This window comes from Ostrinia nubilalis, chromosome 1, assembly GCF_963855985.1.
Source record: "Ostrinia nubilalis chromosome 1, ilOstNubi1.1, whole genome shotgun sequence".
NCBI lineage: Eukaryota > Metazoa > Arthropoda > Insecta > Lepidoptera > Crambidae > Ostrinia > Ostrinia nubilalis.
Genome location: NC_087088.1, coordinates 13,122,065 through 13,139,955, shown reverse-complemented (window position 1 = coordinate 13,139,955; position 17,891 = coordinate 13,122,065). Strand labels below are relative to the sequence as shown.

The 17,891-nt window shown below is 39.8% G+C and overlaps 1 protein-coding gene across 1 annotated transcript; it reads right to left on the bottom strand.

Annotated features, from left to right (window-relative positions):
- Positions 1–3,083: 3,083 nt before the first annotated feature.
- Positions 3,084–17,668, bottom strand: LOC135087679 (short stature homeobox protein 2-like). Its single transcript, XM_063982466.1, has 7 exons — positions 17,614–17,668; positions 16,725–16,912; positions 9,795–9,852; positions 5,886–6,064; positions 5,497–5,565; positions 4,686–4,754; positions 3,084–3,284 (listed from the first exon to the last, which is right to left on the bottom strand). Exons 1-7 carry the CDS (start codon positions 17,666–17,668, stop codon positions 3,084–3,086), a joined length of 819 nt encoding a protein of 272 aa, XP_063838536.1.
- Positions 17,669–17,891: the final 223 nt, after the last annotated feature.

The following is a 17,891-nucleotide window of genomic DNA, read 5'->3' as shown; positions in this document are numbered from 1 at the left end:
CTTTATGCTTTATTTTAGGATAAATTATAATTTTCAATTTTTTCATAGTACATTACTCCTATATGACCTCTAATAAAGTATAAAACTTATGTCCTTAACATTTATAGATAAGTTAATATACATAATGTAGTTGTTTTGTTATTATCACTATATAAAAAACATCATTCCCTAACTAGTAATTTAGTCCCAAGTGCCGTTTAAAGCTAGGGACTGACGATTTGGAGTAAAACTTAACACAAATGCAGATTCACTTTATATTATAAGATGCTTAATACGATGTGCCGAAAATAGCCAAAAAACCACACGTAAATACTAATTAAATTAATACAATTTCTTATTGTAATCAATAAAGCTACTCAACTAGGGACTGACGAAGTGACTGGATTAACACATGTTTCCGCAACAACTGGCACGTTTGCACTAATTCAAAAAACGGCTACCGCAAAGCCAGTATGGTCTGAGGATAACTTCGTATCGTACTTTAAACTCAACTAAATGTCATTCACTCTAAATACATAATATTAAAGCGCAAAATTATAAAATCAGTGCGTGGCGAGGGAATGACGCTAAAAGCTGTAGACTCTTTTTCAACTAAAGAAAATCAAATTATTGTTTATTGAAACCGCAAAATATTAATAGAATTTGGTGTAATATACATTTAAATAGATTATTCGTTAATTAAAACAAAGGATAAAGTTGATGTTTTTATAAATGTGGGTCCCAAAACACAAACTTTTGGAGTACGGACATGCCTAGGGAATGACGTTTTGGGTCATTCAAAAGGAATTTAAGATGTTTTAAAAATAGTTTCAAAAAATATAAATGGGTGATGAATAAAGCACATTGCGAGCTGTTATTTAACAATTTTGGAATAAAATATTAACAAATATTTCATGTGAAATGTGGCGCGGACTAAGAGTTGACATATTTTTGTGGAATGAACCATACAATGGAATGGATCCAATAATCGCATTTCAATAAATAATAATTTTAATTAGAATTAAGAACCGAATTTAAAAACACAGAGTAGTTAATAAATAAAGACGCAAGTTTAAATGGTAACGTAACGATTTTTATACAAGAAACGTATTCATTTTAAATAGACGATTCGTAAAACTACTATAAATTAAGATAATGAGTTAAATACAATTTATTTACATGTATAGGAAAAACATGATGTTGGTAAAGTATAAATAATTATACACATCCAGAAATGTAGTTTACCATTTCATAATTATCTTTTAATGCACAAACTGTTACTTCGATCAAATAATGCTGGTTTTTAATATCGTTTGAGTGCGGCTGTTTACACTTAACTATCTATGTAGGACTATTGATTACAAACTAATTAGAATAACTAACTAGGTACTATTTTAGCATCAAAACTCATAACTGGTTTCACAAAGGAAAACAATGTTATTCCTGGCCTGTAACTGTGAAAAACGGATTACTAATGTTTGGCCAAAAAACGTTTCCCAAATTATCACATCGCAAACAACGTTTCGCAAATTTTCATTTGGCAAAGCAACTTATTGCAAACTTTTAATTCGCAAATGTTTTTTTTGGCATATTATTGTTTAGCAAATTATTGTTTGGCAAAGTATGGTTTGACAAATGTTTCATTAGGCAAAAATATTTCACGATAAACTATTTACAAAATAATTTGATTGGTGCATAGAATGGTATACAAATTAGCTTATGGTTATTATTTTGTTTAGTGGGGAGTTAATATAAAATTTGTTCTACATTAATTTCCTTATTTCATTCTTTGTATCGAAATTTCCAAATGATTCATTAACAATAGAGGTGATTCTAGCGCTCGGCGGCCGCTGCCGCGGCACGCTTCGCTCGCCTTCGCGCATTAAGGGTCACTGTTCTAACCTAACCTAACCTACTATTTTCTGCAATACCTACTTTTTGCAACCATACTATTTTCTGCAATGTTTTACATAAAATTATTGTGAAAACCATGATCATGTGCCTTATGCTTTGATTTGTGGGTAACGGTCGGTAAGTATGTGAAGTGTCAATTTGACCAAACAAATTATTTGGGATATAATATTTGACAACATAAAACATTTGCTATATATATAAACATTTGCTAAGTAAAATTTGGCCAAATGATAATTTGACCAAATGAATCAGTTGCGAAAAGTACAGTTGCTAAAAGTTCATTTGGGAAATGAAACTTTGGCGATAAGTTGTTTGCGAAGTGAAATTTGGCGAAAAGTAATTTGGCCAAACGGAAGGATACCGTGAAAAACGCCTTCAGACAATGTTACAGATTTCGATTTGATGATGTCGTTTATTCTTAAGTTAATACTGTTTTGTTTGTAACTCAGGGACTTTAGATTGTACACTTTGAGCGTTAATACCGACACTTGAGAGAAACTTACAAAGGTGTTGGAGATAAAAACCTCGCTGACACTCGAAGAACAAAAGTGTAAGGTGGACTCTTAGCGAAGCGATCACCACGATCACAATGTGGAGTCGAGATCAACGGAACAATAATAAGTTGGTTGCACTTTCTGCGGGTACTGACTTAGTCCCATTTGTTGGTCTGTTCCACTTTAATCACTTGGATTTGATCACCTAGGTGATCAATGTAGACTCCAGGCGACACTTTTGTGTCCTTTTGATGCCGCATGGATAAGATCACCTAGGTCAGGGATGGCGAACATTTATGTAGTAACGTGCTTCTTTTCTAAAAAAAATGTTTGATGTAGGTATTCATAGACGTGTCACATAATGTTATAGCAATGGGAGCATCGTACAAGTGGCGCCACTGGCGAGTAACAGCATTATAGCACCTTACTCTGCAGTGGCGCCAACTGATGAGGGCAAATACGATAGATGAGGGCTCAAAATAATTACTATTTTATTTCATAGTGAATTTTGCGGTCATTGGTGGCGTGCCCTAAATATTGTAGCGCGTGCCATTGGCTCGCCATCCCTGACCTAGGTGATCAAAGTGGACTTCTTATCCATGGGTGATCAAAGGACACCAAAGTGTGGCCTGGAGTCTACTTTGATTACCTGGGTGATCATAGTGGAATAGACCCATTTGTTGGGGCTTGGGGCGGCTATGTGTCGGCGGAGGCGGGAGCGGCGGGCGGCGCGGCGGGCGGCGAGGGCGCGCGCGCGGCGGCGATGGCGGCGGCGTGGCGGCGCGCCTTGAGCCGCAGGTCGGCGATGGAAGACGAGCGGCAGCGCGCCGCCAACGCCGCCAGTCCGGCGTACGGCGGGCACAGAGCTGCCGCCGCCGCCGCTGCCGCGCTGGCGTACTGTTGGCAAGAACAACAGTAAGACAAAGAACTTCCAGTCAAAACACGCACTTACACAAGTTTATAATTTGACATACGAATCACAAATTGCGTATAATCTGTGTTATCCCTGTAGGCTCTAATCTGGCCCCAAAAATGTAATTTAATATCCTAATGCGCTATAAAGCCATCTATCGAGACGTTCCGTAAGTAGCTAACTGAGGCTTACCGTGTGCTGAGGTGAGAATGAAAATTACCGTCTTTCGCTACACCGTGTCCGTAGATCGTATGCTACGGAAGGGCGTAGATCGTAGATGCTACGCAAGGACGTAGATGCTACGGAAAACGTAGGTGCTACGAAAGGACGTAGTATCGTAGACGCGACGCAAGGACGTAGATCGTAGATACTACGCAGCTACGGAAAAGCGTAGATCGCAGCTACGGAAGGGCGTACAACGCAGCTACGGAAAAGCGTAGATCGCAGCTACGAAAGGGCGTAGAACGCAGCTACGGAAAAGCGCAGATCGCAGCTACGGAAGGGCGTAGAACACAGCTACGAAAAAGCGTAGATCGCAGCTACGGAATGGCGTAGAACGCAGCTACGGAAAAGCGTAGATCGCAGCTACGGAAGGGCGTAGAACGCAGCTACGGAAAAGCGTAGATCGCAGCTACGGAAAAGCGTAGATCGCAGCTACGGAAGGGCGTAGAACGCAGCTACGGAAAAGCGTAGATCGCAGCTACAGAAGGGCGCAGCCCGTAGCATCTATGAAGCTACGTGTCGTTACGCGTTAGTATCCCGCGTAGTAGGTCGTAATCGCTACGGATTTTGAATGTAGCTCGTAAGTAAGCTCGCACTAAGCGTTTCGACGACTCATTTATAATGGAATTCGCTGCCTGCTGCTGTATTTCCTGAACACTATAATCCGGGCGTTTTCAAGGCGAGAGTGAATAGGCACTTACAGGGCAGATGTTAGGGTCTGACTAGACTTAAGATATAAATTAAAGGCGGACTGTATTTCATAGGTTTACACCTATTATTAAATATATCGCTAGTTCGCGCCTACGTGGGAGGGCCGCGTCTGACACCGGTAACGGTCGTGAGGCTGAGTGGGCGTCGGGCACGTACGGAGTGTGCCGCGGCGCCTCGCGCGGAGCCGATGATGGCCGATCGATCTCGATGAAGCCCGAGGACTCGAGAAGCGCCAACAGCAGATATGTACTATCCTAGACTGCATCTCACTTAACACCAGGTGCGATTGCGGTCAAATACCTGCCTTGTCTAGCATAAAAAAAAGTGTGCAACTTAATTGACGTTCGATGATGTATGACACAGTGTATTCTTATCAATGTCTCGAACTCTCGACACATCAATAGATTGCACATACTTTTAAGTGTATGCCTGTAAAATGTAATGTTATTTACCTGGTGTGCCGCAGCTGAGAGCAACGCCGAGTCGAAGGGGGCGAAGGCGGCGGGCGGCGAGGGGTGCGGCTACGAAAGGGCGTAGAACGCAGCTACGGAGCGTAGATCGCAGCTACGGAAGGGCGTAGAACGCAGCTACGGAAGAGCGTAGATCGCAGCTACGTACGGAAGGGCGTAGAACGCAGCTACGGAAAAGCGTAGATCGCAGCTACGGAAGGGCGTAGAACGCAGCTACGGAAAAGCGTAGATCGCAGCTACGGAAGGGCGTAGAACGCAGCTACGGAAAAGCGTAGATCGCAGCTACAGAAGGGCGCAGCCCGTAGCATCTATGAAGCTACGTGTCGTTACGCGTTAGTATCCCGCGTAGTAGGTCGTAATCGCTACGGATTTTGAATGTAGCTCGTAAGTAAGCTCGCACTAAGCGTTTCGACGACTCATTTATAGTGCAAACAGCTAGGGACTGGAATTCGCTGCCTGCTGCTGTATTTCCTGAACACTATAATCCGGGCGTTTTCAAGGCGAGAGTGAATAGGCACTTACAGGGCAGATATGTACTATCCTAGACTGCATCTCACTTAACACCAGGTGCGATTGCGGTCAAATACCTGCCTTGTCTAGCATAAAAAAAAGTGTGTAACGCATTTGTTTGAATTTTATTATTATATTTTTTTTATGCCTAACAAGGCAGGTATTATTACAACTTAATTGACGTTCGATGATGTTGACACAGTGTATTCTTATCAATGTCTCGACACATCAATAGATTGCACATACTTTTAAGTGTATGCCTGTAAAATGTAATGTTATTTACCTGGTGTGCCGCAGCAGAGAGCAACGCCGAGTCGAAGGGGGCGAAGGCGGCGGGCGGCGAGGAGTGCGGCTACGGAATGGCGTAGAACGCAGCTACGGAAAAGCGTAGATCGCAGGCAGCTACGGAAGGGCTTAGCCCGTAGCATCTATGAAGCTACATGTCGTTACGCATTATTTATTTATTATCCCGCGTAGGTCGTAATTGCTGGATTTGCAATGTAGCTTGTTGGTATGCAACGCATTTGTTTTAATTTTATTAAAACTTAATTTATTTTCGATGATGAATAACACCACAAATAAAAATACTCGGTGGAGTATTTTTATGAATGTCTCCACTTCAATATTTTCTCGTGCTTTCAAGTGTACGCTTTTAATGTTAATAACATTTACCTGGTGTGCCGCAGCAGAGAGCAACGCCGAGTCGAAGGGGGCGAAGGCGGCGGGCGGCGAGGGGTGCGGCGCGAGCGGCGGCGGCGGCGGGCGCGGCACGGCCGACAGCCGCGGCACCGACACGTACGGCGCCACGCGGCACGGCTCCAGCGGGGTCCCGCCGCCGCTCACCAGCAGCCCTGGAACAAGCTCTTCTCACGTAAAGGTACCTTCTTATATTTATTTATTTACTAGCGGCCGCCCGCGACTTCGTACGCTTGGACCCCCTTAGGGATTGAATTTTACAAAATCCCGTCTTACGCCCGTATTCACAAACATTACTATGAGGTCTCACAGTGCGCCTGGACGCATAGGGTGATATACGAACCAACGAAGTGAAGCACCAAATCGAATGCACAGCGGTGAATAGAGCTCTGTGATTGGTTCATGTGTCACCATGTACGTCCACGCGCAGTATGAGACGGTCACACACACGGTCCGCGTGGCGACATATTATAACGAAACCCGCGCGCAAACGCGTTTTCAGTGTGTTGTGCCGCGCGTGTTTTCTATACAAACTGAGGTACTTGCATACAATGATTAAATCTGACGTCCCGCGTACCGCGGCGGAGCGCGGTACAGTGTGATAATCGCCTTCGTATCGTACCAACGTTATATCACAAGCAAAACTTGTTTTTGTTTTCATTCCCTGTCCCTACATCGAATAATGTTACACTGCTTCATTGTCAAAGTCGAAAGAACCTTCTAAAACGTTACGAGAAAAACGGACCCATAAAATAACAGTAAGTTGTCAATGAAGCCTTCACATTGATCCGGACTGGCGCGGAGCCGTCCCGCGCGGCAAATCCTCCCGGAGCCGATCCCGAACTCCACTTAATTAAATTGATATTTAAGTAAAGCATAATTTGCTCGTAAATTAAGCGAGATCCATTGTTTATAGCCGCCTGCCGGGCGAAGTGAGCAATTAATAAATTAACGCGGATCTAACCGACTTAAGGTGTTCGGTGGATCTCGTCTAAAGGATTCATTAATTTAATTATCCTTGCCTTAAAGGTAGGATCAGATTTTACACAATCAACGATAAAGTGGAATAACTGTCGGGTTACTTTACAATATTAATTTATTGAGGAGTTCGTTTTTGTTTCAGAAATTATAATCAAACGTACCTACCTATAATAAATAAATTAGCAAAATAAACAAAGACTATGGACGACTGGAATGGTCATCATACTAAAATTTGCCCCCAGCGGGATTAGAACGACACCGAAAAGCAAGCCGCCACCAGGAAAATGAAAAGAAATTGAAATAAGACAGAAGTACCTAGTAGGTAACATACTCGTACAAATAATACGTTGGCCGTTAGAGCATGCACGAAGGCGGGGGCGGGACGACGCTCATAGTAAATCAGAGTCGCTCCGGTCGCCGTCGGCATTATCAAAATGGATGCTCCCCGCGTGTATGAGTTATTTCCATATTTGACACCGAATTACTTTCGAGAAGTGCCGACATAAATACGAGCGGGTGCGCGTCCAGCGCCCGACGCGGCCCGACCCTCGGCCCTCGCCCCCCGCGACCGCCGTGCATTTATTTGATTAACTCTGAGTTGTTTAATTTAATCGAATTAGAAGGTAAGCTGGCGGGCGCGGGGTGCATCCTCCGTCCCGCTTATTTTAAAACGCTCCGAACATCTTTACAGCGGTTTCTGCGCAATAAAATATCGCCACCCTCACTCTGCGCGAATAACTTTACAATTTTATGAACAGGGGAACAATTAGGCGTCGGTGTATTCTTTTTATTCTTGAGTTTCACGGCGTTGTGATTGTTTTTATGGCGAGCGCCGCGCTCGGCGAAGATTCATTTCTTCGTTAAAAATGAATTCGTAATTTTATGAAGATCCAGTACCTACTTTTGACGATTTATTGCGTTCGTAAAAGGTGGTATATGATGTTTTTACCAGCAACATTTCTTTGGATTATACACTAATATGAAGATGTGATAACTTAATCTTATGTGTTGTTCTCTTGATTATGAGATAACTTTTTACGCTTCTTGAATGTTGAGGACCATTTTATTGGCACAGAAGTGAATAGAATATAACAGCCAATATAAGCTTTACTTGCTATGGTTTTAAATGTTATCGACATTAAGTTACCGTTAAATGCAATAATAATATGCACTTGACTTGATATTATATTTTTGTATAATATAGAGCTCACAGCTAAGAGTGTCTTACTTCCGTATTATTGTTATTTCAACATAATATCCATTGCACTGTCATTCAATTAACGTTACAAATCCACAAACGACACCAACATAGAGAATCTCAGCGCGCTCCGTCAAAGGGAACGTAACAAATAACCGTTTCATTTCACTTTACATGATTGTGCTCGCGTTAGCCGCGGGGAGGGCACATAAGTTAATAAGACATTTAGCAGGGGACGGCGGGATTGCGTCCGAATGACTCCCACGGGGAATCATTTTATTCGATTCCGGAGAGCGGCTTTTTTCCGCTTTACGCTCCGTTTAGCAGGATACTTGCAATCACGAGATAGTGTGATCTCGCGTCGCGGAGCCGCGGTCGCGTCTCGTTAGCGCGCTTGACGTAACGAGCTAAGACACGACACACCGCGAATGTTGTATCAAAACGATGGCTAAACGAGGGGAACATTAGTGTTACTGGGTCTCTGAGACGACGATAAATATTTTGCTATGAAATATTTTTACGATAAGGGAAACTAAAAATCTAGGAAGCAATACATCGCAGAACTTAAATCAAACTCGAACACAGTGTAGTTAGCTAAATATTTACAACAATACAGGCCTGAAAACAGTTATAATAATAAAGAAAAGTGATAATTATGCATTCTGCAACACCGCATTCGAGCTTCAATGGATACAGACTATTGTATGACCGTATGCCGACCAATACTTATTGTCGATTTTTCGAAATTGCATAAAACAGTTTGTTTTGCAGCGAATGATTTTAGAATCACTTCCCCAATTCAAAGCTGAAAATTATTGCGCTACACTAACGCATTATGTATTCTCCATGACTCTGTCTAACTCGATTACAGTTCCCGCCGGCGCCGGTCCGACTCTAACAGTTTTTTAATTCGACCATAACTCACGCGGATGAATAATTAAAATGGCTGCGGGTCGGGCGGGAAATCGCGAGAACGCGGTAAAAAACACCCGCTACACACGAGACGATAAATTCGGGAAATTGCGCAACGCACTTAGCGATTTCGAGTCTCAGTGGTCAAGATTCGACTCCTGGAGGAGTGCCCCCATAATAACGTAAACGAGATTGCTTGTACGGGAAGGAAGATGACATGTTTTTATTTGATACAAGCTCTATTACATCACACTCATTTATTTATTGATTTAATGAGCAACATAATAAGCTTACAGAAAACCCAAAGCGCTTACATGTTTAGTCACATTGATTACAATGTATAAGAAATAAACTTTACAACTTATGTATGAAGATAAGATCGTCAAACATTTGCATTTTAATTTGATCTACTGCAAATAACAGGATAATATAAAACAGTCAAAAATTAAAAATAACAGTGTATTTTTTTAACTTGGAGCTCATATTAAATGCAATATACGCTCTAGTGAACTCATTCCATGCAATTACAGAGCTGAGCCAAATGCTCGTCTAGTTTGCCAAAATAATTTTCAATTGTACTTTTCGACTACATTAAACGCGAGCACATTTAAAATACAATTTGTACAGCAATGTCTACCCATTCATTTAAACTTATCTGCAATGTAACGTTAACTGTTGAAGCCACATCCGTTCTTCGGGTATTTTAGGTATATTTCCATCTTGGTAAATATCTATAGAAAACACATAATGGATATATAGATTGCCTTTGGGATGTGAACAATAGATTTTCTTACCTTTATGCATTTGACTTTCGTGCTTCCGACATTTCGCTCGTCTGTTTTGAAACCACACCTGCAACAAAACTCTAGATGAGTCATAATTAACATAGTTAATTTCTAAAATTATTAAGAGCGTTGTTTCAAAATAATGGATATACCTTCAGTGGTGCTTTTCAGGTTGCTGGTTGTAAGTAAGAATATACGCAGTCGACAAGGCGAGGCAAGAGTGCCTTTTTTCGTTGCCAATTCAAAATTTGATCAACATCGTGATCAAATTTTGATGTTCTGTCATAATATTTTATAAGTTTAAAATACATGGTATGCCAGAAAGAAGCGTCAGGTAAAATAATAAATAAATAAATATCCTTGGACATTTTACACTGCGCTTCTAGTCCCAAACTAAGCAAAGCTTGTACTAGACAACGGATATAAACATACTTAAATACTTTTTTTTGTAAATAAATACTTATTATACATAGAAAACACCCAGTCCAGGTAAAGGTCACAAAGGACATAGAGCGTGCAAACTCTACCTGATACATTAGGTTTTTAATATTTTGCAACAGTTTAACCAACTTATATTCTATTGCTGCAACTTATAAATGACAAACTCCCATTTAAGGGAAGCGCGTACTTAGACATGTATAAGTTTTGTCACTTATTTAACGATAAATACACCATTGGCAGGTAGACCTCATTTCCTATACGCAGTCCTGAGCGTGTTTAAAGGCCTATTCAAACCTGAGCGATATTAGCTGCCGCTGTGGGTAGAGACTAGAGCTAGAGGTACATACCGCGCGGGTTTCGCTCAGGTATTTAGTATCAAGTATCGCGGCTAGAGCGACCTGAGCGATATTCGCTGCCGCTGTGGGTAGAGGTACATACCACGCGGGTTTCGCTCAGGTATTTAGTATCAAGTACCGCGGCTAGAGCGTTTTCACTGCCGCAGACGGTAGCGAATACCGCTTAGGTCTGAATAGGCCTTTAGCAATACGCATCATAAAATCAGATCAGATTTTGGACAAACATGTCGATTAACATTAGCATTAAAGTTTCGATAATTGCCAAAACAAACGAGGGCTCGTAATCTCGGCTCGAGCGAGACAACCCGCGTAATCGAGTTACTGCGCCGACACGTACATACGCAAGTATAGTACACAAATTGTACACTGTGTACTGCAGTGTGTGTACTGTAACGCGCGTGTTCGGCCGGCCAAACACGGGTAACCGCATTAGCGAGGAGGGCACGCGCCGTGCTGATTGCATCTGGTACCGACATCAAATTGTGGTACATGTATTAGACTGAATTGGTGTGATACTTTATTAGTAACTAGTTCACATACCTGATACAGTCCAAAATTACATACGGTAACTGGCTGAAGTAAATTTAAATTAAAAAAACCGCCCGGTCAAAAACAGTATCTCTACAAGTTGACTCTATCTCAAAATAAAAATGATTGCTTTTGGTTTTAACTAATGTAATATCTTAATATTTTATTATCTTCACAAAACCAGTCACTACCTATTCAATTAACTCGGTCAATATCGTAGGTATACATATAATTATTAACACGTATGTAGGTTGATTAAAAAAAAAGTACCTAATTGTATGTTGTGTAACTATTCTATTTGAAATGCCAATATCATTGTGATTGTTATTATTAGCAATCTGTGACACACATACATATTCGATTAGTGTGTGTGAGTTGCGACGGGCAATACGCTAACTAGGGGCGAATTCATTAGGTTTGATTACATTAGACAATGCGACTAAATAACAAGCAAACACAAACATCCCTCGTTTATGCTGAACAATTGCCATGTTTTAAATGAATTTGATGGCAAACAGTGGTAATAAAATATGTCAGTAAATAAAGCGTATTTAAATATTTTTTGGCATGTTGACAGAAATGTTTGTTATGGACAATTAAGTTAGTAAAATACCTAATAATTGAGAAATATTTTAATCCTTTCATTGATTCTCTAAAATATGTTTCTGAAATTTTACAGCAATTAAAATACTACGTTTAATTAAGTAGTTTGTCAGTTTTTATTGTATACGTACCTAATAGCGAATCGTAAGATTAAATCTACATTCATAGGCTGCAAGAAGGTAGAGGTAGTCTCGTCGCGTGGCAGAGGTTCCGTATATTTAGAAAATCTCGACTGTTTTTATTTGCTGTGGTCGATAGCAAATCAGTCATTTCCATTTTTACTAAAAACATTAACTAATTATGTAATTAGTAGTTACATTAGGCAGCAGCATCGCATGACACTAGTGAAGACTTACCGCTACGTGTTGCCTATTTATTTTCTGGCACTTTATGTCCCTTGCGAGGACCATCGTGGCACTTAACGCCGATCTGGCACTAATGTCGATATATTGCCGATAAACTGGCACTTGTTGGACGCTCACAGCTAATTACGTGCATTAGTAATGAACAGGGGTCGCGATGTTAAGTGGGCACGCATTACTGGGGTAGCTTTAGATGGCAATTGCTGCTCAATAATTAAAATCGTACAAGCTAGGTAATTTAGGTGACCCTGTCAGTCATTTACCATAAAAGATCAAAACTTCATAAAAGACTTCGTCATGGTTTTCTCAGGTATAGCGAAAAGCTCAGCGTCCGAGCTTTTCGCTATGAGCGAGCGAGTTTATTTATTTATTTATTTAAGGACAGTACACAGCACAATATCAATCTGTAATAACAATGTTTTTTAGTAGATTTTGTAGGCCAATTATGACTATCCAACATTAAACATTTTTACATACCTTCTCGAGTGACAACCATTATGGATTTAAATATCCTACTGAAGGGAAGCTAAAACATTATTTAATTTAAACAATATTGTTAGAGTTGTCAATATTGTATGTAAGTACTCGTACTACTTAACTAGTTGACTCAAAAAGCCTTGTTTTTCTTTCTTTGGGTATAAAGTTTAATTTTATTAAACCTGTGTAATTTCTTCTGAGCATCTCTCACACTTGGTATGGAATGTTGTATTTATGTACATTACCATAAATTATTCAGGTAGAGTAGGATATGACCTACCTACTGTAAACTAGGACATTGAGTATTTCCTATCTCTTGTTCCAATACCTACGCAGAATATGTACACTCGACAGCAAATAAATCGCACCACCCGCGACGCGAACTTTAAAGATTTTCTTTTGACACAATAATGGTGCCCCAACAATATTGGTGTTATTTGAAAGCCCAATAAATATCCTTAAAGAAAAACACATTTAATTTCTTAATAAATGATTAACATTACCATAAATGTGACTTGAAAAAAGACCTCACTTTGGGCTCACCTCTGGGATCAATTAGACCAAATTTTATGGTTATAAAACCAAATAATGATCACACGTGTCCTCTTTAACAGATGGATAGCGATTAATCCCAACTTAACAGTTTTATAGCCATAAAAGTTGGCTCAAGCGTAACTATCTATTTTTTGAAGAAGTGACTCTGGATCCTTCTAAAGAAACATTTTTGGGTTAAAAACCTTTCCTATAATGAAATGAAGTTTAGAACTAGGCTTTTGAATGGTACCAATATTGGTGTGAAGTGGGGATGCATACGTTTGAAAGTGCTTGTCGCGGGTGGTGCGATTTATTTGCTGTCGAGTGTATATAGCTTGACTGCCAATAAAAACCCATCTAGTGAAGGACAAGTTTATTCCGGGGAAAAGTTTAACTGTTATTGGAGACGCAACGAAATTGTTAATCAAAAAACCTAGGAGTTTGTACTGCATCCAATAGTCTCTCTAGCTCTACATATTGCTATAAACGGGTAACGTACAGTATAATAATGAGTATGGTTAGAACAATAGATGTAGTCTCACCTCAATGAGATATAGCCGTTGGCTGAGTACTCTCTCATGAATCATCATTTCAGCTACTACATAGGTCGTCTACTGCCGAACATAGGCCTTCCCTAATGATTGTTGGAAGCGGCATTCATCCATATTCCAGCGCCAACCTGTAACCTTAAGGTTATCTGTCCACCTCGTGGGACGTGGTACATTCAGGGACTTGCTGCCCTATTGGATCAGTGTTCTCTCCATTGCCCTTCAGCTTGCTCTCACGAAAGCGTTGGTAGAGTGTCTTGCCAAGCTCTTTGGCTCTCTCAGGTGTTATTAAGAGTAAAGGTTCGACCAAACCAACGCGATCTGCCGGCGTGCAGCGATGGCGATCAATGCATTTAAGGCGATTAGAGTCCTCAATGACCTTGGGCGTTTGACCTTCACGCCGCGCGAAACACCCGCGCACCCCGCACGAAAACTCCGATTTGACACCGATCAAAATTACACGGGCATAGGTAGATACAGAATAGAAGCTCTTTTTTCATGACATTACTGCCTATTATTTTAAACTTGAATTGATGAACCTTGATGTCCTGTTCTTGATGTGTTATTTAACTCATGCTTAAAGGTATTTAATAAAAATAACACAATCCATGAACATTTTGTACGGGATTTTTTTTATTTTTTCGTAAATTTTCTAATATTTTTGTCGGTTCAGCCGTTCTCGAAATTTGAACATGTAGGTAACTTCGGGTGGAATCTTGCAAGCTGAATTTGTTAGACCAACTTCCTGACGACAACTGTAGGTATTGGAACACATAGTAGTATTGTCTATGGTTTAAAAAAGCAAATGTTTCTTCTTTTGACTATTGTTATTCTCTTTGTGTCACTTATGAAGAATAAACTGAAAATGTGTTTAATCTCGTCTTTTTATTAGAAATCCTTCAACAACTGATTGAGTTAAAATTATGGATATACATGTAATTCGGATGACAATGCAATATTGTGATGACATGGAGTCGATCCGTCGATAGAGCTGGAATGCCAGTGGCCCCATAGCAACTCCGGGATTAAACGATTCCATCGAGTTTAGGCTCGTTTGATTTGTATTTATTTATTTATATAAATATAAGTAAGTAATATTATGTAGGTAAGTAAGCTACTTTAAAAATCACGAGTACCTACCTACTTCAATTCTCAAAGGCAAACAGGGTCTGATGATGGAGCTGGAATGTGGCCGTAGGAATAGGCTAGTTTCTTAAAAAAAACACTTTTAGTCCGTCAATTACACTATCAAAAAATATTGGACACGGGATATTTTTATTTGTCAACAAACAAGTAATTACGAAGTTATGATGCGTTGAAATTTCGCGTGACGTCACAAATCGCAACAATTTTAAGCACGCCTGAACGTGATGTGCCTCTTCTGAACTTTGGCGCGCTTTATCTCTTTAAATTTTCATAAGTTTAAAAAAGTGAAAAATACATTCAAAGTATTTTTTTAGTAAGTTGACCGACGGACTAATTCAAACTCTTGCTTTACCCAGGAAACATCCCTATTCTTCGAAATTATTACGAGCTACATAACGAAAAATCTTTGCTACTACACCGCAGCAAATTCCGCATCATAAATAAAAAAATAAATTAAAAGAAAAAACCTTTTTTTTAAAGAAGTTTTTGTATGCTAATAATTTTAGTTTCATGACATGCTCCCAAAATTGATCATGTTTTATGAGGATTTCAGTTTTTATCGACGAAACTTTTTAATTATTATAGCCCATAGGTACGTTTCATGGTTAGGTAATTTAGGGAAGTTTATTTGCACTTAACATGAAAAATATGGTATCAATGTACTGTGTACCTATGCACCTTCAGTGGCAACAACAAGGTCTATTGAGTACCTATAGTCTACTAAAGGCATGAAATAAATTAATTTTCACCAAAAATTAAAACCAACTCCAAAACGAATCACCAAAAGGTAGGCTGTCACCGACTCCGAAAATATCAATCATGATATACGGGCATTTGTAATCAGTATCCACATTTTTTAATAAGCTCTATAGAACAATTTATCAATACCACTTTATCTTATTTTTTTTAACTGTGATATTTTCGCGAAGAAACATATTGAAAATCTAATTCTAAATGGCCCATTTGCAACGAGCCTAAGTAAGTATGAAAAATATAAATTGTTTTCTTCACGTAAATCGATTAAGTTACTGATTCTGACTCGCTCCTAATTTGGATAGGTACTGATTGCAAAGGCCTAGTAAATAAATAACGGAATATGTTTTCAACTTTTACTTATCTAGTGCCGTTTTTTTTTGGAGTCGATTTTTTTACACTAATAGATTCTATTTAGGTAGATAATAGCGTCCGAGCATGCCTTAATTCAATCGTATCGTCTGACTGAACGTGCTCTATGAACAACTCTGACATAAAAACTATTGTCAAACAAAGACTAGGTTGCACCATCTTATTTTAAATTTGACAAAAGTCAAAAATCTGTCAAACTCCATACAAAAAAACTCCGGTTATCGCCAAAGCTAAGGTCAAAGTTAGGTCACGTCAGGTGGTGCAACTCAGTCAAAGAAAAAATTCATTTTGATCGCTAATGTCAGTTTGCAGCGAGTGACACAACCTCCCCGTCTGAAGGCCAGCGGCCGACTGCCGCCCGCACCCCGCGAAGGCCCCCTCAACAGCAAAACGTTCGGAATTTATCAAAAGTAAAATTTATAAATGAAAGTAATGTTTGATTGAAAAACGCAACGTGTCATTTAAAGATTAAAGAATTCCTAATCTATTCGTGCAAAAATCTTTTAAATTAACATAGCTGTTTTGGAGGAGTAGGGAATTTAAGTAAAAAATCGATGTCCCGTATTTATTTTTTTAATCCAAAACAAAGAGACGTAGCGAAAATTCAAACGTCACAAATGTAGTCCTTGAACTGTTTTATAACATATATTTTTTTCAACTATTTCTGTCCAGCAGTAAAAGAGGAGTAGGCTTTACAAAATTCCCATTTGACGCGGATTGAGGACTCTAATCGCCTTAAGTCTGGTCGCCATCGCTGCACGCCTCGCTGATCGCGTGTGATCGCGTTGGTTTGGCCGAACCTTAAATTTAAGTTTTTACCTGCACCCTCGCTTCGCTGAGCCCGAGTCGCTGACTGAGCTCCTCCCTCATGAAGGCGTCTGGGTAGTGCGTCTCGTCGAACAGCCTCTCCAGCTCGCCCAGCTGTTCCAGCGTGAAGTTGGTCCGCGACCGCCGCTGCTTGCCGCCGGCTCCACCACCAACCCCGTTTGGGGATTTGTCCGTGATATCTGACAGATAAAGTGAATTAGTGTCAATAAATTATTTAACTTATCACAATACCTAGTTATGATATACAGAATCAGATATAGTGATGATGTATGTAAGCTGGAAACAATGAATTTTTTGAAAGAAAAAACATTAAATTTTCGGATAGATCCAGTTAATTCTGTAACCTAATATTGGTACCGTTGGATAGAGCTTGTGAAGCACTTTTAAGATTAGTAACCAGTTTTTCGATATCTTGTATAGTTTAGAAATAATCGGATGAGATCACTTATCGTTTCCACCCTGTATTACAGTATACAGTGACCTATTAATTTATTGATACCTAGAAATTGATAGAGCTCGTGAAGCACTTTTAAAATCAGTAACCAGTTTTTTGATATCTTGTATAGTTTAGAAATAACGGTGTGTATACGATAAGCGTGGGTCCTGCTCTAGACAAGAGTATTATTAAAATATCAACAAAAATTGTGTCTATTTTTGACTTATTGTTGTAAAAGTAGTTTTAAAGTTTTAGAGGCGATTATTAGTATCTAGAAGCGTAAAGTAAGCTTTAAAAACTCTGATAGATCCAACCAAGTTGAAAAATTCATAAACATATCAATTTCATTTCATGTTATGCTGGTAACTTATGTACTAAATAAGTAAATGATGATGAACAAATCTGTTCCAAGATTAAACTTAATTTATGTCATGGATCGATCACGTCGTCGCTCGCTTGGAGCAGCGCTCTCGAGACGCCGGTGATCCAGCCACGACATGAAGTGTCGTTTAGAGCAATTTAGCAAATTGGGAAGCTCTCGTTTTTATACGGCAATTATGTAAATGGAGGGATTATCCAGATGTGGGCGGCGCTGCGGGCCACACCCGCTCTCCCCTTTCGTTTCCAGGGCTTTCTTACGCTCGCTAAAGATCCGAGAACAGTGATTAATTGTCGAACGACGCTGAGAATAACCCCGTTAAACTCTCTCTCGGTGATTTATT

Excerpts from the sequence above, each read along its gene's own strand:
- LOC135087679 (XM_063982466.1), bottom strand. The coding sequence starts at position 17,668 with ATGTCGTGGCTGGATCACCGGCGTCTCGAGAGCGCTGCTCCAAGCGAG. Across the intron at positions 9,853-16,724 it reads TCAGCGAAGCGAGGGTGCAG|GTGTGGTTTCAAAACAGACG; the intron begins GTAAAAACTTAA and ends GTTTTGTTGCAG. Across the intron at positions 4,755-5,496 it reads TCTCTGCTGCGGCACACCAG|CCGCACCCCTCGCCGCCCGC; the intron begins GTAAATAACATT and ends GCCCTTTCGTAG.